The sequence below is a fragment of the Heterodontus francisci genome, chromosome 1, assembly GCF_036365525.1.
Source record: "Heterodontus francisci isolate sHetFra1 chromosome 1, sHetFra1.hap1, whole genome shotgun sequence".
Taxonomy (NCBI): Eukaryota; Metazoa; Chordata; class Chondrichthyes; order Heterodontiformes; family Heterodontidae; genus Heterodontus; species Heterodontus francisci.
In genome coordinates, this window is record NC_090371.1 from 120,011,452 (window position 1) to 120,039,406 (window position 27,955).

A 27,955-nucleotide genomic window follows, 5' to 3' on the forward strand; every position below is an offset into this window, starting at 1 on the left:
TTATTTTGCAAACTGTAATTCGTATCTAGACAGCAGGTGTGAACAAAACAAGTAATTTTCTAAATGTTTATTGGAGTGGTAAATTCCCCAAGCTGTTTTTTTTTACATATTTTGCACTGAGCCCCAAATAGTATAACTTTTTTTACACTAGAATCTTTCTCGTTGAGATCAAATTGTGAATTGTGTGGCTTCCTAGAATATTACAGAAGATAAGTGTGAATAATGCACAACTTCCGTTTACGCTTTATTGTGGATTTGATTGAAGACAATTTCACAGGAAAATTGAGAGAATAAATCTACAAGTACTTTAACAATAGCATGACTGTAATTTCTTTAAATTCTTCACATTCACGTCTCTTTCAAATGAGATTAACTGAGGAATCTCCACTGATTTCAAGTCAAATTAATTTATCTTTAATGTGTATTGAAGGCACTGCTGTAAATGGGTCTCAACCTCACTCAGGAAAACAAAGATAAAAAGAAATGGTCATCAGTCTGGAGACAGTTATTTTCATCCAGGAACAGAAAACAAGAGGCGCTGTGTCCTGTCTTTTCCCTTGAGCTTCAGCTGTTTGCTCTTTTCCCCTCCCCTCCCCTTCCTTACATTCTTGCAATGGTATCATGATTTTACTGTTTAAAAGTAAATCACCAGAACCTTTCATTTGAAATGTAATTCATTCCTGAAATATTCACCAACATGCTTCGATCTCAATGGCAGTAATATTTTCTGTACTTCTGATTGCTTACAACAAAATGTTGCTGAACTGGCTTCTGTGTGCATCATGTTAGAAAGGTCAGGTATCAGTGAACCAGCTGCCCCACTGATTGCCTTTTTCTGTCCGATGTCAAGTGGCTTAACTTGTTGCTTGCGTTCACTCTTACTGTTACTATAATACCAACTTTACTCCTTTGATGGCTCAGTGAGTTTGTGCAATATGTGGTATGCTGCTGAGCCCTACAGCCCTACATTTCAGGAAAATCCCAGCTTCCGACTCCAGACAGTATTGAGTTAGCTGATCTCTGCCAGGATGACTTCAGGGAATGTAATAATTGGTCTCCTTGTACATGGTTTAAGGAAGGGAAACATTTCTGAGACAGTGCTTTTAATCACTATTCTTTAGAAAATGCATGTGTGTAGGTATTGGATGGGCAAAGAATCAGGTTCAGCTCTAATGCTCCCAGCAATTGAATAGCTTAGTACTCACTGTTCAGATTCGCTGAAGAAGAATGATCATTTTGGGGAGTAACCAGTAGACAGCCACTGCCTGTACCCCTACATTAGTCAGTGCTTTCAGGAGATAAGGAGAAAAAGTTGAGAGAGAAAACCACGTAGCTCAGGAACCAAACATTTTGCACAGATTAGAGTGAATTTTATACCATGTAAACTGCAGCAAAATAATGTAGTGTCAAATGTAGCTTGAAAATACTGAGAGCCAAATTCAAAAGTTTAATAGCAGAAACACTGTTGAGTCTTCTAATACATGCAGCATGTGCTCCATCAGTACAGTAGCTCTAGCATTTTGCACTCAGAGGGCATGAACTGAAAGCTCAGCCTTTAAGGATATTCAAACGTTCCATTACTCTCATTGGGCAAGTTTGACAAGGTCTGCCTAGCCATGAACAGATCAATTTACCTAGTGAGGAGCTGAGAAAGGGATAGGGCTGATCCTACTTTAGCACACTTCCTGCCACATTTGCAAGACACAGTGTTGGTAGCAAACTTAGAGAAGCATGTGGCCCACACTGTCTGTTTCTGGATTGACAAGAGTGAAATCTGATAAAGAGAAAGGAAGGAATTTAATAGGTAGCCATGGGGCACATAAATGTCTAAATTCATTCATGGCAAATGTGTTAAGTTTTAAAGTAACTCCACTAGGGACTAACACACTGGGCACCATGAATAGCCCCAGTTGAATGATTCAAATGGATAGTTAGCATCATAGTATCTTCCAGCACAGAAGGAGTCCATTCGTGCCCAGAAAGCAGAAGACCTATGTATGATTTTTCACCCTAATAGTTGCTCAAACACTAAGGTTTGTTCAAAGCTCTTAAATACTAGAGATCAATCCATGTTTCAATTAGCACTGAAAATGACAGGAAGCATTCCAAAATGCATTTCAAGTTCAAACAAGCTTATGGGACAAGCCAAACATGATGCAATTCTCCTCTTGTATATGTGTGTTGAAAGAGTTATGCAGCAAAAAACTATTGCCTGGAGATTACATACAGAACAGTGATATAGGATGGTGATAGAGGAATGAAATACCATAGGTAGCCCAAGAATTTAGGAACTCTAATAAATAATTAGTCATCACTTTAATCAATGAATGCAGTAAACAGTGAAAAAAGCACTGAATATCAACCCATTTACACATAGTTAAAACAACTGATAAACAAATCTTGTTTACAAATAACATAATATATTTTGCATGGAAATGATTTCCATCTAATGGAGACCATGGGGTGGTGGAGAGTTCTTTAACTGCCAGTTATCTATTATTCACTTGACTGACCAAGGAAAATCAGGTGGGGACCTTGTGTGCCTATTTGCCTGCCTGATACAATCCTCCAGCAAGCCTTTAAATGGGTGCCCAGTGCTCGCAGCCAAAGCATGCGGGAGGTTGTTCAAGTATGCCAATTGGATTCCTATAGCAGGTCTAGAACTCCATGTGCAAATTTTATAGAGGAAAGTGGGGAGTATTGAGTGGGCTATATAGTGGTCCTTAAAGTAAGTTTTTCTATTTCTGTGAGGCAGGCATTCAGGCTCCTTTTGGCCCCCAAAACATTTTCTGGTGTATTTCTGCACCTCCTATCACCCAAAAACAAGATTTTATATTTATATAGCGCCTTTAACATAATAAAATTTCCCACGGTGCTTCACAGGAGCATTATAAAAAAATGACACAGAGCCACATTTGGAGATATTGATCAAAATCTTACCAGCATGCCCTGGGTCCCGATGTCAGGACCAAATGCAGCTCTCAATCACGCACAGGCAAACGCAGACAGTAGGGTCAATTTTACCAGCAGCAGCCAGTTAAAAGGCAGCCGCTGGGACCACCGTGCCTGCCCTCTCTGAGATGCAAGCTGAATCAGAGGACCAGCAGCTCTGCAGCCTCGGCAGTGCCACTGATAGAGAAGGCCGGTGCTGAGGCTGCAAGGAGAAAGGGAGGGCAGCTCCATGTTGAAACGCTCTTGAAGGATCACTATGTGAGTCATGGATGTGCCAGGGCCAGATAGGTGGCCTGGTAAAGCCACCCCGAGCCACTACCATTCCCGCCTTTGGTAATATCTCCGGCAGCGGGAACACGTCGAGCTTCCCTCCCAACACCTTCCACCGCCATTTTACTACGTTTCCCGCATCCCAGACCGTCTCCAAAGGGCTAGTAAAATGCCGGCCATTAGGTCAGATGACCAAAATCTTGGTCAAGGAGATAGGTTTTAAGGATCACCTTAAAGGAGGAAAGTGAGGTCGATAGGGAGAGGTGTACAGAAGGAATTCTAGAACTTAAGGCCTAGGCAATTGAAGGCACAAACACCAATGGTGGAGCGATTAAAATCAGGGATGCTCAAGAGGCCAGAATTAGAGGAGCACAGATATCCTGGAGGGTTGTGGGACTGGAGGAGATTACAGAGATAAGGAAGGTCAAGGTCATGGAGGGATTTGAAAACAAGGATGAGAATTTTAAAATTGAGGCGCTGCTTGACTGGAAGCCAATATAGGTCGGCAAGCACAGGGGTGATGGGGGAAAGGGTTTTGTTGGGAGGAAGGACACGGGCTTTGGGTGACCTTAAGTTTACAGAGAGTAGAATGTGGGAGACCAGCCAAAAGTGCATTAGAATAGTCAAGTGTAGAGATAACAAATGCATGAACAAGGGTTTCAGCAGCAGATTTGCTGAGACGAGGGTGAAGCTGGGCATGTTGCAGAGGTAGAAATGGGCGGTCTTAGTTTTGGCACAGACATGTGGGGTCAACTATGACACCAAGGTTGTGAAAAGCCTGGTTTAGTCTCAGACTGTTACCAGGCAGAGAGATGGAGTCAGTGGCGAGGGAACAGAGTTTGGAGCAGGGACCAAAGACAATGACTTCAGTCTTCCCAATATTTAATTGGAGGAAATTTCTGCTCATCCAGCGCTGTATTTTAGGTAAGCAGTCTGATAATTTAGCAACTGTGAAGGAGTCAAGAGCGATGGTGGTGAGGTTGTTGTCAGGGCGTTGTCAGTGTACATTTGAAAACTAATGCTGAAAGCCCTTGTAAACCACATGCCCCTCCCAGTTACCTCACCTCACTCCTCCCACCTTGGGCTCACTGCCGATTTCAGGCTGGCCTTGGGCTCATCGCTGATATCAAGACCACCTTGGGCTCACCAGCATAATTGGGTCTATCTTAGCCTTATGGTTGGCATCAGGCCAGTTTAGGGATCACTGCTATTATCAAGCCCACCCTAGAGTCAACGGCAAAATTGGGTCTGTCTAGGCTCACTGCCAATAACAAGCCTGCCGAGGGCTCACTGCCGACAACAGGCCTGGCATGGGCTCACTGTCGACAACAGGCCTGTCTAGGGCTTATCGCCATCAACAGGCCGGCCTAGGGCTCCCTGCCAATAACAGGCCTGTCTAGGATTCACTGTCAACTACAGGCTGCCGAGTGATCACCATCGATATCAAGCCTGCCTGGAGCTCACCGCCAACAACAGGCCTGTCGAGGGCTCACCGCCGACAACAGGCCTGTCTGGGGCTCATCAGCGACAACAGGCCTGTGGAGGGCTCACCGCCGACAACAGGCCTGTCTGGGGCTCATCAGTGACAACAGGCCTGTCTAGGGCTCATCAGTGACAACAGGCCTGTCTCGGGCTCATCAGTGACAACAGGTCTGACTAGGGCACATCAGTGACAACAGGCCTGTCTAGGGCTCACTGCCGACAACAGGCCTGTCTCGGGCTCATCAGCGACAACAAGCCTGTTCAGGCTCACCGCCAACACAGGCCTGTCTCGGGCTCATCAGTGACAACAGGCCTGTCTAGGGCTCACCGCCAACAACAGGCCTATCTAGGGCTCATCAGTGACAACAGGCCTGTCTAGGGCTCATCAGCGACAACAGGCCTGTCTAGGGCTCATCAGTGACAACAGGCCTGTCTCGGGCTCATCAGTGACAACAGCCCTGTCTAGGGCTCACTGCTGACACAGGCCTGTCTCGGGCTCATCATTGACAATAGGCCTGTCTAGGGCTCATCAGTGACAACAGGCCTGTCTAGGGCTCACCGCTGACACAGGCCTGTCTCGGGCTCATCAGTGACAATAGGCCTGTCTAGGGCTCATCAGTGTCAACAGGTCTGTCTAGGGCTCATCAGTGACAACAGGCCTGTCTAGGGCTCATCAGCAACAACAGGCCTGTCTAGGGCTCACCGCTGACACAGGCCTGTCTCGGGCTCATCAGTGACAATAGGCCTGTCTAGGGCTCATCAGTGACAACAGGTCTGTCTAGGGCTCATCAGTGACAATAGGCCTGTCTAGGGCTCACCGCTGACACAGGCCTGTCTAGGGCTCATCAGTGACAACAGGTCTGTCTAGGGCACATCAGTGACAACTAGTCTGTCTCGGGCTCATCAGTGACAATAGGCCTGTCTAGGGCCCATCGGTGACAACAGGCCTGTCTAGGGCACATCACTGACAACTGACCTGTCTAGGGCTCATCAGTGACAACAGGCCTGTCTAGGGCACATCAGTGACAACAGGCCTGTCTAGGGCTCATCAGTGACAACAGGTCTGTCTAGGGCCCATCAGTGACAACAGGCCTGTCTAGGGCACATCAGTGACAACAGGTCTGTCTAGGGCTCATCAGTGACAATAGGTCTGTCTAGGGCCCATCAGTGACAACAGGCCTGTCTAGGGCTCATCAGTGACAGTAGGTCTGTCTAGGGCACGTCAGTGACAACAGGTCTGTCTGGGGCTCATCAGTGACAATAGGCCTGTCTAGGGCTCATCAGTGACAATAGGTCTGTCTAGGGCTCATCAGTGGCAACAAGCCTGTCCAGGGCTCACCGCCGACAACAGGCCTGTCTAGGGCACATCAGTGACAACAGGCCTGTCTGGGGCACATCAGTGACAACAGGCCTGTCTAGGGCTCATCAGTGACAATAGGTCTGTCTAGGGCTCATCAGTGACAATAGGTCTGTCTGGGGCACATCAGTGACAACAGGCCTTTCTGGGGCACATCAGTGACAACAGGCCTGTCTCGGACTCACCGCCGACACAGGCCTGTCTCGGACTTATCAGTAACAATAGGCCTGTCTAGGGCTCATCAGTGACAATAGGTCTGTCTAGGGCGCATCAGTGACAACAGGCCTGTCTAGGGCCCATCAGTGACAACAGGCCTATCGAGGGCTCACTGCCGACAATAGGCCTGTCTAGGGCTCACTGCCGACAATAGTCCTGTCTAGGGCTCACTGCCGACAACAGGCCTGTCTAGGGCTCACCGGCAACAACAAGCGTGTCTCGGGCTCATCAGTGACAACAGGCCTGTCTAGGGCTCATCAGCGACAACAGGCCTGTCTAGGGCTCACCGCCAACAACAGGCCTGTCCAGAGCTCACCGCCAACAACAGGCCTGTCTAGGGTTCACCACTGAATACTGGCTTGTCTAGGGCTGAGATATGCTTTTAAATGCAAGAATTTTTCTTTTACGTTGTTGTTCACAAAATACTGTGAAGTGGTACAGCTCTGCATTAAAGGGCCACCATCTTCATTAAAAAAGATATTGGCATTTTTTTTGTTGGCAATCAGAAGAACTGTGTATGATTTTTCATCCTGATGATATTCACTTACAAGTAATTCAGTGGTATGTTTCACATGATCTACGTCAGTAATTTGCATGTTTGGAAACAAACTGACATGGGTTTGTCAAAACCTTTTTCTTGGAGCTGGTATAGATGTGGCGCTAAAGGTCAGGTTCCGCTGTAAATTGAGATGAATACTTGTCCCTTATTGTTGAACACAAATGTTGACTTGTTTGTCGAGAACAAATTCCCCCTCCCCCACCCAAACAAATTGCCTCCAAGTCACAAGTTTTATTGTGCTGACGTGGTATAATCCACTGAGAGCCATCCTGCAGCTTATATTATTTGCATGCTTTCTCAACTGACTTGGTGCAAGATAATTTCCTGTCAACACTAGTGTCCTCTGAGGTATAATAATGGGAGTAGCCTGATGACTTTTGGTCAGTTCGCTCAGGTGACTGGAGCTGACCAGTTCTAGCCACAGGAAGCAGCTTTAAATGAATGTGGAACTAATTTTGCTAGCTGATTCTGGAGCTAATTTAAAGGATGAGTTTCATTCCTTCAAACAGGAGGAAGGACAGAAGAAAGTAAAATGATTAACGCTTTGCTTGTTCTACTTTCCAACTGGTACTGCTCCTATACTGAAACCCGGTGTGCATTTTTTAAAAACGGGAATTAACCTAGTAGCGAGCAGGTTTGGATTTTTTCAGGAACAGCGTCATTTGGGATATATACCAGAAATCGATGCTTAGGATGGCCCTTGATTTCAAGGGGTCCAGGTCCAGTTCTGAAAACATTCATTATTTTTAGTTCCAGAACATTATTCAGCACCTAATACTTTCTAAAATGGCACGGTTGCGATAATGAACACATGTTTAGCTCTATGAAGGTCACCGCCTTAGGCTATAGTTCCTTCTTCATTGAGAACGAGGACGGCTGCTGCATGCTTGTTATCTGATTTTTCACAGTGATAGAGGGAGCTCAGAGCCGCACAGTCCCTGATGCTCTTTCATTAACTTTTCATCGACTGAGATTAGGTACAGGGCGACTCCCCAGAAGTAGTTCATCATTCTTCAGGTAGTACGGGCCTTTTAAGAACAATTTCTCCACATTTGTAAGTATGAACAGAAGAGACCATTCATGGTCTGTCTGCAACCAATTTCACAAATACGTATGTATGAAAACAATTTGACTTTTCTTTTAATTTTCGCAGTCTCTTATTTCGAAGAAGCAGCTGTTTGAAGGATGACAACTATTTTAGGTTTTCTTGGTCACGAGGTCAGCAAAGGCAAAGATTGTTTTAATCAGATGCGCATACAGTATTGAAAACATGAAACTCCTACTGATAAAGCTCTTGTGGATCTGCAAAAGTTTTTTCACTGGTATATATTTGGAGAAACCTTACTGAATTCTGTAGTAAATTGACGCAACCCATATTTAGAGCTTCTTCAAAGCTTTATAAATAAAGTGAAGGACCACCAAAAGTGTACCAGTGTCCTTTTATTTTACACATTCAAATTTCATGTCACAAAGTATTTTTTTTAAAAACTGACCAACAGTGAATATATCTCTAACCAAGTTGAAATGGAAATAATGCCCTTATGAAGCCAAATTATTAGGCATTACTACACATGTAAAGGTACACTACAAATATTGATTAAAATGTCACGATATACTAATGGTGCATGAGCTTGGTGAGTGTTTATTTTTCGTGGAACAAAGTTGAAGGCAGCAGATTGAATGGCTGATTAAAGCAGGCCCTTGCTGTGACCCCTGCAGGCCACAGCAACCATAAACCAGCTGTGACCCTGCTATGTGCAGCTGACAAGTTGGGCTTTCTTTATCAGTTCTTTAGATGGATCTCGAACACAGAGTTCCTGAAGGAATCTGTCCCACAGAAGCCTCTTTAAACCGAGTCTGTTGAGAATCCCATGTCATCCTGTTGCTGCTTGGAGAACATTAACGCAATGCACAGAGAGGGCAGCCGTGGCATCTGTGTAGTATCTTCGATAGTCCTGATGTGCCATGTACGAGATCTCGACTCAGGGCAGATCCAAACGTAACTCTAGATTCAAATTAAAATACCATGAACTAATTGACTCTGCTGTTACTTCAGTGTAAAAATTTTGAGGTTGTCATACTGGTTTCAAACCAGGAAATGTATTTGAATCAGGATAGAGCAGCTGAATCAATTATCAGTTCTGAATTGCAATGCTCGAGTACCAGACTTTTGTTTTTTATGTGCAGATTTCTTTCTCCTGAAGGAACACATATCTTGTATCTCACCTAATCGGTCAATCAGAATGCATCAGCCTAGTTAGTGAGGCTATTTGACAGTGAGGGGCATCACTATTAAGGCTGATCCAATCCTCAAACAAGAGTAATCTTCCGACTTTGCACTTCTAGTGGCAGCCTCCAGCCCTTCGTCCCCAAGATCACGTCAGAAATTTCAACACCAACTGCACATGATTTTCCACCATTACTTTAAATAGTTGGAAAATCACATGGTGCACACTGCAATTTTGAATATTTGCTCTCTACAGGTGAGGCTGCCCACTGGGAATGCAAAGTCGTAAAAATTACCCCTAATTACCACACATGTAAACTTTCAAGGAGTGGAATTCTGGCTCATTTTTGTTCTCTCCCTAGGCCAAACATGCTGAGACCAACTATAGCAATCCTATCACTGACCACTGACTCGAATAAGATCAGAACAGACCAGGATCTGGCCTGAGACCTTGGACAGAACTTTAAAGCAAGTTAATAGCTGGACTCAAGTGTAAGGCACTTGTTTAGTTTGGATTAGGAGGGAGCAGTGTTTCTGCCATGGCTCCCCATATTTGCACTCTTAAAGTCAGCTGCCTTATCACAACTGCAAAATCTTAGGCCATAAAAAACTGAGTCCAGGGGCTGGATTTTCAAAGGGCTGCGGGGACAGGACCCGGTGCAGGCGCCATTTGAAAATCGCAGTCTCGGAGGTGGTGTCAGGAGCCCGACACCTACAGACAGTTTTGAATTTTAAAGTGCTGGCGGTGGGAAGGGAATAGGGAACATGAACGCTGCCAATTAACAGCCCTTTAAGCCCCTTTAGGGGCTTGTTAAGGGGTCAGGGCACTCAGGAAGGCAATTTTTAAATTAGATTTCAGCGATCCCAACCAGTCTGCTGCACGTTAGTCAAGGTCGTCGCAGAGAAAAAGCAAGTTTGTTTCTAATTGTGGTGAGATTAAATTTGAGGGGCCAACTAGCGCCATATCAAACGCTGTACCTCCATGACACCCATGACCACTTTCTGCTGTCATTACTGACCTGGCCTTTTCCTGAGCTGCCTGCTCTCCTCGACAAGGGAGCGGCAGCCCCTAACATGGCTGTTGACTGCCTTTGTTGCTGGCACCAGGCAGGCAGCTCATGCCTCCTGGAAGTGCTCGGTGCCTCCAATTGGGCGCCAAGCTCGCCTCCTGCCCAATTAGGGCATTGGGTGTGAGTGACGCAGTTGAAGCACAGGGTCAGGACTCAGAATTCCTCAGGGTGTTGGATTCCCGACTCCACTTTGAAAATCCAGCCGCAGAATTCTGCCACCAGGATGAAGGAGATGAATTTAGCAGCAATAACATAGAGAGAAAATGTGCAATGCTGCTCTCCTGCAATACACATGGAATAGCATCAATGCAAGAGCACTTGCAGAGCAGTTACTGTGTAAATACTCAGGGGATTCAATTCAGATAGGAGTCATATAGACTGTATATAATTGATGGTGTGAAGAGAGCTGACAGTCTGTGGAAATTGATTGTTCAGCCTTTGGCCATCACTTTTCTCAGGTGTGTGAGATTAGCTTCCCCAGGATAGTACCACTTCACTTTAAATAGTGAAACCTACTATTATAAAACTATCATGGCAGGCATGAAGTGATGTTCTAGGGATCATATATCTGGATCAAGTGTGCATCATGTATGCACTTGACAGCAAAAATTGGTATTACATGACAAATAACAAAGCACTTATTTGTGGGAAGGAAAATAAAGTTGAAACAAGTTTTCATTCCAGAAGCTTTAGAGTGGTTCTGCACTCATTCAGAGATTTGTAACATGACTGTTTACAGGAATAATGTTTCCATTTTTCACATTTGATTGGAACATGTTAATTCAGATTGTAGCATGGGTTTGGGAGTAGAACCTGTTATTATTCCTGGTAATTTGCTTTTCCATCCCCACAAATTTATAGGTTTCACGCAATTGCTACCTGTTTGTTAATCCTGCTGGAAGTATTTATTTCAAAATCAGTTAAATGTAAAATACAAGTCTATCTACTTTAAAGTTGTATACACCTACTTCCAGTGCATGACACTCTGCAACTCATCTCAGTGAATTGGAGTCCTATCACTGTACCTCATAATAAAGGCCTGCTCGGGTATGCAAAAAAAAAACTGACCCAAGCCCGACAGAACCACATCCGACCCGGCCCGAGTCCTTCCATTTTCTCCCGTGCCCGACACATCCTGACCCGACCCAGCCCGACCGTCGGTTAACTTACCTTCCGTTTTTCACTTTGTTGCTGATCTGCACAAGCTTAAAATAACTGTAACAAAACTACCTTTCCAATCCAAAAATTAAATTAGCATTGGAGCCACTTACCTGTGATAGAGCGTGTCCGACCCGGCCCAACCCGAGCCCGAATGCCGGAAACGGAAGTGCAACCCAACCCAACCCAAACCTGACACATGTCATCGGGTCCCGTCTGGTTCGGGTCGGGTAGCCAGCCTTTACCACATAATATATCCTTGTCTACCAAACTCTATCAATCAGCAGTAAAATGAAAAGTAAATCCACTGTCTGAAATAGTTTTCATGCCACTACTCTTATTCCAGTTAACTAAGATTCCCATCTGTCCAGAATATGCTGATGTTTCATGGTGTGATTTATTACCCAGTGATACTGCTGCACGGGGTTAGGTCAGTGTCAATGCCCGAAGCAATTCAGGCCAAAAAATCTCTCACCCAATGGCAGAAGACCAAGCAGTGGTGGAAAATCTGGATGGACCTGTAAATGTTGGGTCTCTGGTCAGATTTCCACTGGCTGCAAATGCAGTTAAGGCCTGGGTGGGAAGAATATCTGTCCACTGTAAATTTAGCCCCTGATATCAGAGGGGATCCAAGGGGAGGGACGTCCAACTCCCCAGCAGTTAACAGATAGATATCCTGTTGATTTATTAGAAATTTAAGGATGGCTATGCATTTGATTCTGTATTAGATTTATGAATGATTATACATTTTTAATTTTTTACATTGTTTTAGTCTCTATGCTTGAACTGTAGGTACTAATTACGGAACTTTACTTCTCATTAACAATTTGGAGTCAAATCCCTTCATGACCTTGCACTGCCCTACCTCAGTCAGCTCCTACAGATATATATTCTTGTATGCAAACTCAGCTGCTCTGACACCAGCCTATTTCTTGTTTCTCAGTCACTCATATTCTCCCATCAGTGGCTATTCCCTCAGCCAGTGCAGCCTCCACCTTCTGGAACTCTTGCCCCCAGCTCCTCCATCTTGTTATCTCCATCCCGGTCTTCAAAAGCATCCTTCAAATTCTTTTCTTTGATTGCGCTTTCAGGCCTCCCATTTCCTGGATAATTGGGGCTCTTTCTGGGGTAGGTGGGACCTCTACAAACAGGATGGTCTTCACCTGAACCAGAGGGGTACCAATATCCTGGGGGGTAGATTTGTTAGTGCTCTTCGGGGGGGTTTAAACTAAATCAGCAGGGGAATGGGAACCTAAATTGTAGTTCCAGTGTACAGGCTGTTGAGAGTAGTGAGGTAGGGGATAAGGTTACAGGGACGCAAGAGGGCACTGGCAAGCAAGAACTTGGTTTAAAGTGTGTCTACTTCAACGCCAGGAGCATCCGGAATAAGGTGGGTGAGCTTGCAGCATGGTTTGGTACCTGGGATCCTGATGTTGTGGCCATTTCAGAGACATGGGTAGAGCAGGGGCAGGAATGGATGTTGCAGGTTCCGGGATTTAGATGTTTCAGTAAGAACAGAGAAGAGGGTAAAAGAGGGGGGCGGTGTGGCATTGTTAATCAAGGAGAGTATTACAGCGACAGAAAGGACGTTTGAGGACTCGTCTACTGAGGTAGTATGGGCCGAGGTTAGAAACAGGAGAGGAGAGGTCACCCTGTTGGGAGTTTTCTATAGACCTCCGAATAGTTCCAGAGCTGTAGAGGAAAGGATAGCGAAGATGATTCTCGACAGGAGCGAGAGTAACAGGGTAGTGGTTATGGGGGACTTTAACTTTCCAAATATTGACTGGAAATACTATAGTTCGAGTACTTTAGATGGGTCTGTTTTTGTCCAGTGTGTGCAGGAGGGTTTTCTGACACAGTATGTGGACAGGCCAACCAGGGGCGATGCCACATTGGATTTGGTACTGGGTAATGAACCCGGCCAGGTGCTCGATTTAGATGTAGGTGAGCACTTTGGCGATAGTGATCACAATTCGGTTAGGTTTACCTTAGCGATGGGCAGGGACAGGTATATACCGCAGGGCAAGAATTATAGCTGGGGGAAAGGAAATTATGACGCGATTAGGCAAGATTTAGGATGTGTAGGATGGGGAAGGAAACTGCAGGGGATGGCACAAACGAAATGTGGAGCTTATTCAAGGAGCAGCTAATGCGTGTCCTTGATAAGTATGTACCTGTCAGGCAGAGAGGAAGTTGTCGAGCGAGGGAGCCGTGGTTTACTCAAGAAGTTGAAGCGCTTGTCAAGAGGAAGAGGGCGGCTTATGTTAGGATGAGACGTGAAGGCTCAGTTAGGGCGCTTGAGAGTTACAAGCTAGCCAGGAAGGATCTAAAGGGAGGGCTAAGAAGAGCAAGGAGAGGACACGAGAAGTCATTGGCAGATAGGATCAAAGAAAACCCTAAGGCTTTCTATAGGTATATCAGGAATAAAAGAATGATAAGAGTTAGAACAGGGCCAATCAAGGATAGTAGTGGGAAGTTGTGTGCGGAATCAGAGGAGATAGGGGAAGCGTTAAATGAATATTTTTCGTCAGTATTTACAGTAGAGAAAGAAAATGTTGCCGAGGAGATTACTGAGATACAGCCTACTAGGCTAGATGGGATTGAGGTTCACAAGGAGGAGGTGTTATCAATTTTGGAAAGTGTGAAAATAGATAAGTCCCCTGGGCCAGATGGGATTTATCCTAGGATTCTCTGGGAAGCCAGGGAGGAGATTGCAGAGCCGTTGTTGTTGATCTTTATGTCGTCATTGTCGACAGGAGTAGTGCCGGAGGACTGGAGGATAGCAAATGTTGTCCCCTTGTTCAAGAAGGGGAGTAGAGACAGCCCTGGTAATTATAGACCTGTGAGCCTTACTTCAGTTGTGGGTAAAATGTTGGAAAGGGTTATAGGAGATAGGATTTATAATCATCTTGAAAAGAATAAGTTCATTTGCGATAGTCAGCACGGTTTTGTGAAAGGTAGGTCGTGCCTCACAAACCTTATTGAGTTTTTCGAGAAGGTGACCAAACAGGTGGATGAGGGTAAAGCCGTGGATGTGGTGTATATGGATTTCAGTAAGGCGTTTGATAAGGTTCCCCACGGTAGGCTATTGCAGAAAATACGGAAGTATGGGGTTGAAGGTGATTTAGAGCTTTGGATCAGAAATTGGCTAGCTGAAAGAAGACAGAGGGTGGTGGTTGATGGCAAATGTTCATCCTGGAGTTTAGTTACTAGTGGTGTACCGCAAGGATCTGTTTTGGGGCCACTGCTGTTTGTCATTTTTATAAATGACCTGGATGAGGGTGTAGAAGGGTGGGTTAGTAAATTTGCGGATGACACGAAGGTCGGTGGAGTTGTGGATAGTGTCGAAGGGTGTTGTAGGGTACAGAGGGACATAGATAGGCTGCAGAGCTGGGCTGAGAGATGGCAAATGGAGTTTAATGCGGAGAAGTGTGAGGTGATTCACTTTGGAAGGAGTAACAGCAATGCAGAGTACTGGGCTAATGGGAAGATTCTTGGTAGTGTAGATGAGCAGAGAGATCTTGGTGTCCAGGTACATAAATCCCTGAAAGTTGCTACCCAGGTTAATAGGGCTGTTAAGAAGGCATATGGTGTGTTAGCTTTTATTAGTAGGGGGATCGAGTTTCGGAGCCACGAGGTCATGATGCAGCTGTACAAAACTCTGGTGAGGCCGCACCTGGAGTATTGCGTGCAGTTCTGGTCACTGCATTATAGGAAGGATGTGGAAGCTTTGGAAAGGGTGCACAGGAGATTTACTAGGATGTTGCCTGGTATGGAAGGAAGGTCTTACGAGGAAAGGCTGAGGGACTTGGGGTTGTTTTCGTTAGAGAGAAGGAGGAGGAGAGGTGACTTAATAGAGACATACAAGATAATCAGAGGGTTAGATAGGGTGGATAGTGAGAGTCTTTTTCCTCGGACGATGATGGCAAACACGAGGGGACATAGCTTTAAGTTGAGGGGTGAAAGATATAGGACAGATGTCAGAGGTAGTTTCTTTACGCAGAGAGTAGTAGGGGCGTGGAACGCCCTGCCTGCAACAGTAGTAGACTCGCCAACTTTAAGGGCATTTAAGTGGTCATTGGATAGACATATGGATGAAAATGGAATAGTGTAGGTCAGATGATCGGCGCAACATCGAGGGCCGAAGGGCCTGTACTGCGCTGTAATGTTCTAATTCTAATTCTAATTCTCTCTTTCCTCTTCTTGTTCAGTGTCTGTTTTTTGTCCACTGCCTTCCAGAAGCCTCTCTGCAGTTTTGAAAGAGTATTTTACATTACAGCCCAAGTCTTGCAGCCTGAGACTGCCGCTGTCCCTTATTTACTTTTGAATTGTCACTCTGTGAACCGATGGCAAAGGAGAAGCACATTTTACAGCAGTTGTGATAAACAAGCCACTGTGTACATGCAATATATATTGTCATGACCATTACAATACACAAAACTAATATAAGACAGGAGAATATACATGATGATGTCAGCAAGAGGGATGGGGAGGGGGTGCCTAGATCAGAATGACACAGTGCTGTGCTTTTACTAGGTACAATTGGACTAGTAGCAACTACTAAATGTTTTTAGCCATTTGTCTACCAAAATCTGCCAGTTTTAGCTTCATTTGCCCACTAATTGCATCAGATCCAGGATATCGAGTCAATGGGAAATGAATGACAAAAAAGCAGTTACACTGATGCAAGTTGTCATGGTAGTTCCATTGAATGTACTCATTGGGGAATAGATTTGTTTAAGCTTGTTTTGGGGCCTGAAATGTTCAGCACGCTCAGAGTGTATGCCAGAAGCCCGAAGCCCGAGCTTCTCCAAATATCGGCCTCGGGTCTCATCTGAATAATTTCAGTAAACTGTGCCTGTCAGGCCTCTGAACCAACTTGGGCCAGCTGCAACATTGGCAGAAAACAGACTTCATTGATATAGCACCTTTCACAACCTCAGGACATCCTCCTCAGGAAGGAGGAGAAAGGACAAGAGAGCAATAGTGATAGAGGATTCTATAGTTAGGGGAACAGATAGGTGTTTCTGAGGCCGCAGACGTGATTCCAGGATGGTATATTGCCTCCCTGGTGCAAGGGTCATGGATATCACCATGGCGACAGGGCATTCTGGAGGGTGAGGGTGCGCAGCCAGAGGTCATGGTCCACATTGGTACCAACAATATAGGAAGAGGGATGAGGTCCTGTAGGCTGAGTTTAGGGAGTTAGGAACGAGATTAGCAAGCAGGACCTCAAAGGTAGTAATCTCCAGATTACTCCCAAGGCCACGTGCTAGTGAGTATAGAAATAGGAAAATGCATCAGATGAATGTGTGGCTGGAGAGATGGTGCAGGAGGGAGGGCTTCAGATTTCTGGGGCATTGGGACCGATTCTGGGGAAGGTGGGACCTGTACAAGCCGGACAATCTGCACCTGAACAGGACTGGGACAAATATCCTTGCAGGAAGATTTGCTACTGCTGTTGGGGATGGTTTAAACTAGCTTGGCAGGGGGATGGGAACTTGAGCGCAGTCTTAGATAGGGCAATTTCAGGACAGGGAACAGGAGACAGAAAATTAGCGAGTGACTCTGAAAGACAGAAGAAGAAAAGGTTAAAAAGTGTGCAGCACAGGAATTTGGCAGTGTTAAAGGGTATTTATTTAAATGCAAGGAGTATAGTAAATAAAGCCAATGAGCTGAGGGCACAGATAGACACATGGCAACATGATATCGTAGCTATAACGGAAACTTGGCTTAAGAAGGGGTGGATATAGAGATTTCAGGTGGGATAGAGAGGGAGATAAAAAAGGAGGGGGTGTAGCATTATTAGTTAAGGAATCAATAACAGCTTTGAGGAGGGATGTTATGCTAAATGAATCATCCAATGAGGTCATATGGGTGGAGCTCAGAAATAAAAAAGGGGCAGCCACACTACTAGGAGTTTACTATAGACCCCCAAATAGTGAGAGGGAGGTAGAAGAACAAATATGTAGGCAAATTTCTGAGTGCAAATACTATAGGACAATAATAGTTGGGGATTTCAACTACTTGAATATCAACTGGGATACAAACAGTGTGAAGGGCACAGAGGGGACAAAATTCTTGAACTGCGTTCAAGAGAACTTTTTTAACCAGCACGTAACAAGCCCATTGAGAGGGCACAATTCTACATTTAGTCTTCATTAATGAAGCTGGGCAAGTGGAGGAAGTAACAGTGGGTGACCATTTTGGAGATAGTGACCAGAATGCAGTAAGTTTTAGCATAATCATGGAAAAGGACAAAGATAAAACAGGAATAAAGTTCTAAATTGGGGGGAGGTATTTTTTTAAGAAACTGAGAGGTGACTTGACGAAAGTGGACTGGATACAGCTACTTGAAGGAAAATCAGTGGCAAACCAGTGGAAGGCATTCAAAAACGAGATACTACAGGCACAGTGTAGGTATGTTCCCACAAAGATAAAGGGTGGTACTGACAAATCTAGAGCCCCCGGTTATCTAGAAGCTTACAGGGTAAGATAAAGCAGAAAAAGAAAGCTTATGACGATCACAAAAATCTTAATACTTTAGAAAACCTAGAGGAGTATAGAAAGTGCAGTGGTGAAGTAAAAAAGAAAATTAGAAAAGCAAAGAGAGGACATAAAAAATTAATGGCAGGTAAAATCAAGGAAAACCCATAGATATTTTATCAGTACATTAAGAGCAAGAGGATAATTAAGGAAAGGGTAGGGCCTATCAGAGATGTACAACGGAACTTATACGTGGATGCAGAAGATGTGGGCAGGGTTCTTAATGAGTTTTTTGTCTCTATCTTCACAAAGGAGAGGGTTAATGCAGACATTGTAGTTAAAGAGGAGGAGTGTGAAATATTAGATACGATAAGAATAATGAGAGAGGAAGTACTACAGGGTTTGACATCCTTGAAAGTGGATAAATCGCCAGGGCTAGATGGATTGCATCCTAAGTTGTTAAAGGAAGCCAGGGAGGAAATAGCGGATGCGCTGACGATCATCTTCAAATCCTCACTAGATACAGGAGAGGTACCAGACGATTGGAAGTCTGCGAACGGGTGCAAGGAATAGGCCAAATAATTATAGACTGGTCAGTCTGACCTCGGTAGTGAGTAAATTGTTAGAATCTACTCTGAGGGACAGGATAAACTGCCATTTAGAAAGGCACAGATTAATCAGGGATAGTCAGCATGGATTTGTTAAGGGAAGGTCGTGTCTTACTAACTTAATTGAATTTTTTGAGCAAGTAACAAGAAGAATTGACAAGGGTAGTGCAATGGATGTGGTCTACATGGATTTTAGTAAGGCATTTAACAAGGTCCCACATGGCAGACCAGTCAGTAAAATGAAAGCCCATTGGATACAGGGGAATGTGGCAGGTTGGATCCAGAATTGGCTCACAGCCAGGAAACAAAGGGTAGTAGCTGACGGATGTTTTTGTGAATGGAAAGCTGTTTCCGTGGCGTTCCAAGGGCTCAGTGTTGGGACCCTTGCTGTTTGTGGTATATATTAATGATTTGGACTTAAATGTGGGAGACATGATTGGGAAATTTGCTGATAACATAAAAATTGGCCATGTAGTTGATAGTGAAGAGGATAGCCGTAGACTCCAGAAAGCTATCAATGGTTTGGTTGAGTGGGTGGAAAAGTGGCAAATGGAATTCAGTCCAGATAAGTGTAAGGTAATGCATTTGGGGAAGGCAAAGAAAGTGAGGGAATACACAATAAACGGGAGGATGTTGAGAGGGGTAGAAGAAGTGAGAGACCTTGGATTGCATGTCTACAGGTCCCTGAAGGTGGCTGGACAGGTGGATAGAGTGGTGAAGAAGGCATATGGAATGCTTTGCTTTACTGGCCAAGGTATAGAATTCAAAAGCAGGGATGTAGTGCTGGAACTGTATAAAACGCTGGTTAGGCCACAGTTGGAGTATTGCATACAGTTCTGGTCACCACATTACAAAAAGGACATAATTGCTCTGGAAAGAGTAAAGAGGAGATTTACAAGAATGTTGCCAGGGCTTGAAAGTTGCAGCTATGAAGAAAGATTAGATAAACTAGGGTTATTTTCCTTAGAGCAGGAGGCTGAGGGGTGACTTAATTGAGGTGTACAAAATTATGAGGGGCCTAGATAGAGTAGACAGGAAGGACCTGTTTCCCCCAGCGGAGAGGTCAGTTACCAGGGGACACAGATTTAAGGTGATTGGTAGAAGGATTAGAGGGGACATGAGGAAACATTTTTTCACCCAGAGAATGGTGGGTGACTGGAATTCGCTGCCAGGAATGGTGGTGGAGGCAGAAACCCTCAATTCTTTTAAAAGGTAGCTGGACATGCACCTGAAGTGCTGTAATCGGCACGGCTATGGACCAGGTTCTGGAAGGTGGGATTAGATTGGGCGGCTAGTTTTCTCAGCCAGCATGGACACGACGGGCTGAATGGCCTCCTTCTGTGCTGTAATTTTTCTATGGTTCTATCCCACAGTGCTTTATGAAGTACTTTTTGAAGTATAATCTCTGTTGTAATGTCGGAAGTGCAGCAGCCAATTTGTGCACAGCAAGGTCCCAAAAACAGCAATGTGATATTGAACAGATCATCTGTTTTTTAGTGCTGTTGGTTGAGGGGTAAACATTGGCCTGGAGACTGGGGAGAACTCCCTTGCTCTTATTAAAAATAGAGCCATTGGATCTTTTGCGTCCACCTGAGAAAGATGAGACCTTGGTTTAAGATCTCATCCAAAAGATGGCACTCAAGTCTGCAATGTTTGTGTAGGTCCTGGGCATACAACAGACGAACGAAGGGGACAAGCATGGGCCAGGAGTTATCCACAGTAATGCTCTTCCTGGCTCTACATTAAGGTAAGTTAAAAAGTAAAAAAGGCATGCCTCTTTCTGCACTGAGACCTGCCTCAATTCATTAACTACATAATAACAGCATGTAAACTGTTTATTTATTTATTCCCAGATTGAGGCAGTTTCTGGCTTCAGGGGTGTCAATCAATAATCAGATATACACAAGGAGCTACAAAAATGCAAGGTTTTGTTACGTGTTGATTATTTAGCTCTGAGCTTTTTCACGCATCTACATATCCAATCTAAGCAAACCTCATGTTCCACCAATGGAACCAATGAAGTGAGGAAGTAAAGTGGGTCCTGAGTATTCCGATGTCATTAAACAATTTTGGATCTTGCAAGGCCTGTAGGCTGATAAAAAAACAACTTTACCATTAGTACATTAGGAATCTCCAGCCAGCAGCATTTTGAACGAACAGAACAGGTACAGTAATGGAATACCAATGCAGTGTATTTATTAGTACCATGAAGTCTGCTTTATACTACAGCAGCAAACTTACCATAATGGGGAATTTCAATAAATGGTCAAGTCTGAACTAATGCAGTTATCTACTCTACTTGCAACAAAGAGTAAAGGCTCCCACATCTTGACCTTGGAGATGGCTTGGGTTGAGGAGCAGAAGATTGGCATAATGCTGGTACAAACAGCTGATACAAATCTCCTGTCTCTCCTGTGAGAAATGAAAGGAGAGCTTTACATCAGGCTATAGTGACTGAACTGAATATGGGCAGCTCTGAATGTGTCCATATCAGATTCAGTTCCAGACATCCACATTCAAATTGAATATAATCTCTGTCGGCCTCAAAAGTAGTTAGGTTAAAAATGTGTTATCAGCTGAATATAAACTATCAGATGATAATCATTTAATTAACAAATCAAGACTTTTTTTTAGACTTTAGGGTGCAGGAGAGCATGATTCAGATTAAAAGTCATGTGTTAGAATTATGCCGCAAGGTAAATAGTGAAATATGATTGTAATTTATGAAAAAATGACATTTTTAATTAAATATAGTTAGAGAATTTATTAGACCTTTACATTGAGATGTTCCAAAGGAGGTGGTGAGAACCATGACATATAATTTCTCATTTAGTGCTGGAGACCAAAGGTTGTGCTTGGGAGTGATGTGATCATGTGATCATTGTACTTATATAATTCTTTAAGTATCATAAATATCCCAAAGTGCTTTATACTGCTGACAATAAATTACTTTAAAGTGCAGTCACTGTTCTTATGTAGATGAATAATTTGAGAGAATTGATATTACTTTTCCAGGAGGTGTTGACATAAGATCGGGTATGTTTTGATTGACATCTTTGAACAGTGACTATTGCGAGTTTGTTTGACCATGGAATGAATTACATTCAGCTGAGCCAAATCTTTTTTCACATGATGGCCATACACAGGGACTTTCAAAAGAGGGCCACTGGATATTGGAGGGTCAGGACTATGATGGACTATTGGATATCTCCTGTTGCAGGTTTTAATAATTGGATTGTGTAGCTATGGCTAGTATTGTAGCACTTTTCAGATGGCTTCTGTGATTACTTTCTGGAACAGATTTCTGCTATCCTTGTGAAAAAAAAATAGACAATCCGTTTTGGTTTAACATTAAATTATGAAGGAAAGGGGGGATGGGACTGTATGGTCCAACAAATGTTTACATGTTTTTCCATTAGATCCAGATTTGTTAGCTGGACCTCAGACTTGTGATATATTTACATGTCTGAGATTGACACTGCACTATCAGCCTCAAGGAACATTGCTAAAGCATAAAATACAGAAGACTTTTGTGTGATCATTTTTGGCAAGAGTAACGGAAACAGAGGATTAATGTTCCATCCCATACCCATGCCTACTAATCTAATTGTGTTGTGCTAGATATGATGAAGGTTTTCACCCAAAACATGATCCTGTCTTCTCTTTACAGAGGCTGATGGATTAAAATTTCTATCCATACCCAATGCTCTTGACCCCTCTTCTTATAAAAGACATATATAACATATGTAGATCTCTTGTTATAATGCTGATGGATATGGGGATCTTGAGTGCAGCATCTGATGTTTACAATCGTCCAGTTGCAGCTTGTATGCAACATCAGTTCGCCATTACTGTGGCACATAAAATTTACTGAAATTTGCCATGCACAAATTGGCTGCTGTATTTGCCCATATAAGAATAGACTGTGGGTGGAATCATAGCACCTTTGAAAATATTCTTGCATTGGGGACAAATGCACGTCCCGAAGCTGATGGTCTGTGAGTCCCACCCACCTGCGCAATCTTTCCAGAGGCGACTCATTACGAGGCTGCCGCCAGGAGCCTCTTCCAATTAAGAATGGCAGGCAGATTGCTGAGGCTGCAGGCCCAATCAGAGGAAGGCCAGCAGCTTCACCGAGAGAGGTGGGGGCTGCTCAGGCTGACAGGAGTGTGCGAGGGCCCCTCAAAATGAATGCGCCCTTACAGGCATGCAGCAAATTCAAAAATGATAGGGACCAAAGCCAGTAGCCTCCTTGGAGCAGAGAGGAATCCCCTCGGTGTGTTTGTTTGGGCTGTGGGTGCAGCCTTTTCTGCCCACAGCCCTGTCATTAGGACATGGAGGCTGCCTCCACGGAGCTGCTTGACTTGGCACTCATCAGGAGGCCTCTCTGACACCAGGAAGATCCCCGGCAGAATCCTCCCCATCCCCCTCAATAGAGGCCTCATTGCTAATTATTGGCTACCGCTGCTGTCGGGTAGGTAGCCACTTCCATTGTTCACCCGCCTCCAGCAAAATCTCCAGGAGGCGGGAATGCATCGGGCCACCGACTCGATGCTCTAATCTGCAAATTTGCTCCTGGTCCCGCCTTCAAACCCACCTCCGTAGAATGGGAAGATTTCTCCCTGTGCTTCCTTGGTTGTGAAGTACTTTGACACATTATGGATGGTGTTCATGGTGCCCACAAAAGAAAAGGGACGGTGGCCATTATTTTATTTTGCCTGCCCTCATCAGGCCATTGAACTCTCCCTGCCATTCTTCTTGCAGTTCTGGGTTGAAAGTGGTCGCCTTTAGGTGCCATCTCACACCACATGGCGAGACACCAATTTCAGGTTTCCTCCCATAGGCACCCAGCAGTCTCCCTCTCATTTACTGTGTTTCATCCAGGAGTGTCTGTCAGTCAACCTCATTAAACTCTGAAATAAAAACAAGAAATTCTGGAAATACCCAGCAGGTCTGGCAGCATGAGTGGAGAGAGAAGCAGAGTTAAGTTTCAGGTCAGTGACCCTTCATCAGAACTCTGGGTTCTCCTTCCAATGCCTTTCCCCCTTTTAGTGTTTTTGCCACCTTTACAGCCAATAGGATACTTTTGAAGTGTGGTCACTGTTGTCAAAGGAAATAGCCAACTTGTGCACAAGGTCCCACAAACAATAATCAGATTAATGTAAGATAGTCTGTTTAAGCGATGTTAATTAAGGGACAAATATTGCCGACGAGCCTGGGAAGATGACCCCTGTTCCTCCTCGAATACTTCCATGGGATCTTTTCCATCCATCTGAGCAAGCAGTCCGGGTTTCCTTTTAACATCTCATCCGAAAGACGGTACCCCCCGACAGTGTGGCACTCCCTCAGTTCAGTCGTAAACAGTAATAATGGAACCTATCGTCAAGTAAAGCAAACATCATTTTGTGCTCTTTTCTGAACTCAGAAAGAGAAAAACCGGCAGTTCTCAGAGCCCTGAGAAAGCAGATGGTAAGCTATGTGGGATGCGGACATTTAATGTCGAGGATTATATTTGCCGTTGTTTTTGCCATAACATTAATACAGAACAGTGGTTAAACTGAGTGGTGCTGCCTGTGGTTTGGAAGGCCGTCCAGTGGTTGGATATGTGTGGGAGGTGGTTGGAGCGCAGGGAAGGAGTGGCTATTCTGCTGGGATCCAGCACTGTGCTCATTGCGGATCAGAGACGATGTGAGCGCTTCGAAGGCGCTGTGCAAAAGCGAGATTTACACGGAGCTTTATTTAACCAGTGCTGGAACGGGGGCGAACTCAAGCCTTTCTCGGTGCACACAGTACCGCATCCTGAGACTGAGAAAATGGATTTGCATCATGTCGTGATAACTGGGAATGTTTAACCAACTCTGAAAAGTCAAGAACATTGAAAGTTTCAAGGACTTTTCCCCCCATTTGGCCGAGCAGTTGTTTTGGTCGGTTATTAGGGAAGAACAAGCTTGTCCTTGTCCAGGGTTGAAGCCGCTCTAACTGTGCATTGATGTGAATGCTGGAAACGATGATTTTAACACGTAAGCATGAAATGATTTCCTTGGGGATTTCCCCACGTAACTGTTTCATGAATTGTAGATGGTGAATTGACAAACAGAGATTGTGCAGTGAGCTAAATCTTTATGATTGGCTTGGGCTGTGCGACAGAGGGGGTTTGATCTTTACTGTGATGCTTAGAAAATGCAGTTAGGGTCATTGCGAATGGGGAAACATAATCGAAAACAGGCCTCTTAATCTCGATTTTCTTTCGATTTCTTAAAAGAATTGCTCCGAGCTCCAGCGTTACTTTTTTTTTAACCAAGATAATCACTTCAAACGCATTCCTGCTTGCAGTATATACTTAGCATCCCAGTGAAATGGAGAAACTAGGCAGACAGGAGTTAGTGTTTCCTATTTGAGACATTTGTTTGAGATTCGAAGTTTATTTTCTTGCTTGATTTGGTTATGGGGCTGGTGGAGTTGAATGCGAGCAGACAGCTCTGTTTGGGGTGTGGGTGAATCCTCAGTAAACTCTACCTGCGGTGAAAGATGTCAGATAAGAAGGAGCTGGGCTGCATGTATCCCTCGTCTCAATGACCCCAGGTCTCCCATCAGGGTCCCGGCCTCAGAGGCAGCTTCTTTCTGGTCCATCCGTGTCTGGTTTCTCTCCTCTGGGTTGTCACTCACTCTGGAAAAACCAACCATTGAATGTTTTATTGAAACAGCGAAGATGATAAATGTGTAGTTTAACATGCGAATAGACTGCTTGCAAACGGGAATCTTAGTTCTTCTCTACTTGCAAAATAAGGGAGTAAAGTTCTTTTGCATTTTTAAAAATTTCCGAACCTGGGATCTCTGTCAATCGATCTTGCATTATATTTCGGTGCAGTTGCCAGTAGGAGCAGGATGTTGCACAGGGGTAGAGTGAGAGGCGGGGTTAGGACCTCGCGGAATCCTCTTGATGGGCAGCAGCAGCGCTGAGGTCAGTGGCGGCCCCTTTGATCCCAGGGCGTCCGACCGCCGTCACTCCCCCGCCTGTCTCCTACCGGCAGCTGCGGCATCACTGGCAGAGGGAGAGAAAGAGGCCAAAAAAACAAACAAGCTGGCCGCTTCCAGCATTGTCCCGTAGGCTCCAGCCAGCCTTCCTGCCCCCATTCACACAGGTACCGTGAGGGGGGTGGCGGGGGGGGGGGGGGGGGGTGCTCAGGATCTGAACCACAACCTGGGGGGGGGGGGGGGCGGGGGAGGTTTAATCAATATCTGAGCGCAAACTCGTGGCCTCTTTTCACCTTTCCGAAAAATATGTCTCTATACTAATATTGCAAATTTGACAGTTCTCGTCATTTGCACTTATGACTAATAAAGACATTTTTAGCTTAATTGCCCCAATTCATACTGCACCTTTGGGATTGGCACAGGATAATATTCAATACCATACTGAGTCCAAACGTACTGCTGTTGATTTTATAGAAATTGGCAGCTTGCCACTCTCTGCACTAGCAAAACTCCAGGCTCGAACCATCTCATCTGGAATGATGGTAGAACCACAACCGTTAGTCCTTGCACCCTGATTTCAAGAGAGGAAAATTGTTCGGGGTTGTCTTATTAGCTGGAAAGTACAGATGAACCCAATTTGTGTCAGGACAAGATGGCATTTGACTGCTTCTCTCCTGTGGTTGAATAGCCTGCACCATTCTGTTCCTAGAATGGTGCACATTTGGTCCAGGTGCCTGTGGAACTGTGCAGAGCAAGGAGGTGAGGCTTTCAGGAGAGGAGGGGAGAAAATTGGCCGAAAAACAACAAAAAAAAAGAAAGTCTAGGAAATTACAGTTTAGTGATGGTAATTCGTCCAATTGATAAAGGTGCTCTTGCAACATCAGTTGTATATTTTAAAAAGCTGGTGCAATGTGTCAACTTTCAAATGTGTTCGGAAAGAGCTGACTCCCATTAGTTCTTTTTTCCCATCAGAAATTCCACTGACAATCAGAAACACAGCTGCAGCCCATGTGAGGTAGGTACACCCACAATGATGTTAGGGAGGAAGTTACAGAATTTGGACCCAGTGACAATGAAGGAACGGCGATATAGTTCCAAGTCAGGATGGTGTGTGACTTGGAGGGGAACTTGCAGGTGGTGGTGTTCCCATGCATCTGTTGCCCTTGTCCTTCTAGTTGGTAAAGGTCATGTGTTTGGAAGATGTTAGAGCTGCACTCATCCAGGCAAGTGCGGACTATTCCATCACACTCCTCACTTGTGCCTTGTAGATGGTGAACAGACTTTGGGGAGTCAGGAGGTGAGTTACTTGCCACTGAATTCCCAGCCTTTGACCTGCTTTTGTAGCCACAGTGTTTATATGGCTGCTCAAGCTCAGTTTCTGGTCAATGATATCCCCTAGAATGTTAACAGTGGGGGATTTAGCAATGGTAATACTGTTAAATGTCAAGGCAAGATGATTAGAAACTCTCTTGTTGCAGATGGTCATTGCCTGGCCGTTGTGTGGCATGAATATTACTTGCCACTTCTCAGCTCAAGCCTGAATGTTGTCCTGGTCTTGCTGCATGTATAGACAGCTTCAATATCTGAGGAGTCATAAATGGTGCTGAACATTTGTGCAATCATCAGCGAACATCCCACTTCTAACCTTTTGTTGGAGGGAAGGTCATTGATGAAGCAGCTGATAATGGTTGGGCCTGGGACACTACCCTGAGGAACTCCTGCAGCAACGTCCTGGGACTGAGATCGTTGGCCTCTAACAACAACATCCATTTACCTTTGTAGGAGACATGCATTGTTATGAAACACATACCTGACACCATATCCATTGGTGCAACATAACTTAGCTATTAAAGTGGGATTCTTACCCTGTAAAAATGTCAGTCAAGCATTTCCTCAATATTTGTACTTAGGTGGCAAAACTACATCATTCACCTGTCATTAAAATTGGCATCAGTGTTCAACATCACATTGCTTGTACATGAAGCTATTGTGATAAAATCAGTCAACTCCTATAAGCTTTTATGTCCCCAAAAGCTGTACCTTTTTAAAATTACTCACATCTTTGGCTAACTGCACAAGTTCATTTCTGTAAAATTTCAATGATTTATTATAGAAGTAAGAAGCATCAGCCAATCAGATCAAACTGTATGTACCCTTATCTGAGTCACCTATCAAACAGAACATCCATATGCATGCTTTGATATGGAACAGTTTTTGCTCTCCAAATAAATCTGCACTAATCAAACCATTAACATCAATAACATAGGATTACATAGGATATACACAGTGGAATAGGCCATTCTGCCCCACCAGTCCATGCCAGCGTAAATGCTCCACTTGAGCCTCCTCCCATCTTTCCATATCTAACTCGATCAGCATAACCCTCTATTCCCTTCTCCCTCATATATTTGTCTAGCTTCCCCTTAAATGTATCTATACTATTCACTTCAAACACTCCCTGTGGTAACAGGTGCCACATTCTCACCACTCTTTGGGTACAGATGTTTCTTCTGAATTTCCTATTGGATTTCTTGGTGACTATCTTATATTGATGGTCTCAACTTATGCTGTTCCTCACAAGTGGAAACATTCTCT

At 44.5% G+C, this 27,955-nt stretch overlaps 1 protein-coding gene across 5 annotated transcripts in view; it reads left to right on the plus strand.

Moving 5' to 3' along the window:
* Positions 1-27,955, plus strand: part of dlc1 (DLC1 Rho GTPase activating protein) — a 527,354-nt gene that overhangs the window by 454,218 nt on the left and 45,181 nt on the right. Inside the window, exon 1 of one of the 5 annotated variants that reach the window (XM_068034873.1) lies at positions 24,048-24,405. The exons of the other annotated variants lie outside the window; for them this stretch is intronic. Coding sequence (XP_067890974.1) covers positions 24,381-24,405 — 25 coding nt within the window. The 5' untranslated portion in view covers positions 24,048-24,380. Of the gene's footprint in view, positions 1-24,047; positions 24,406-27,955 lie in introns of those variants that run through there. 5 annotated transcript variants of the gene reach the window in all.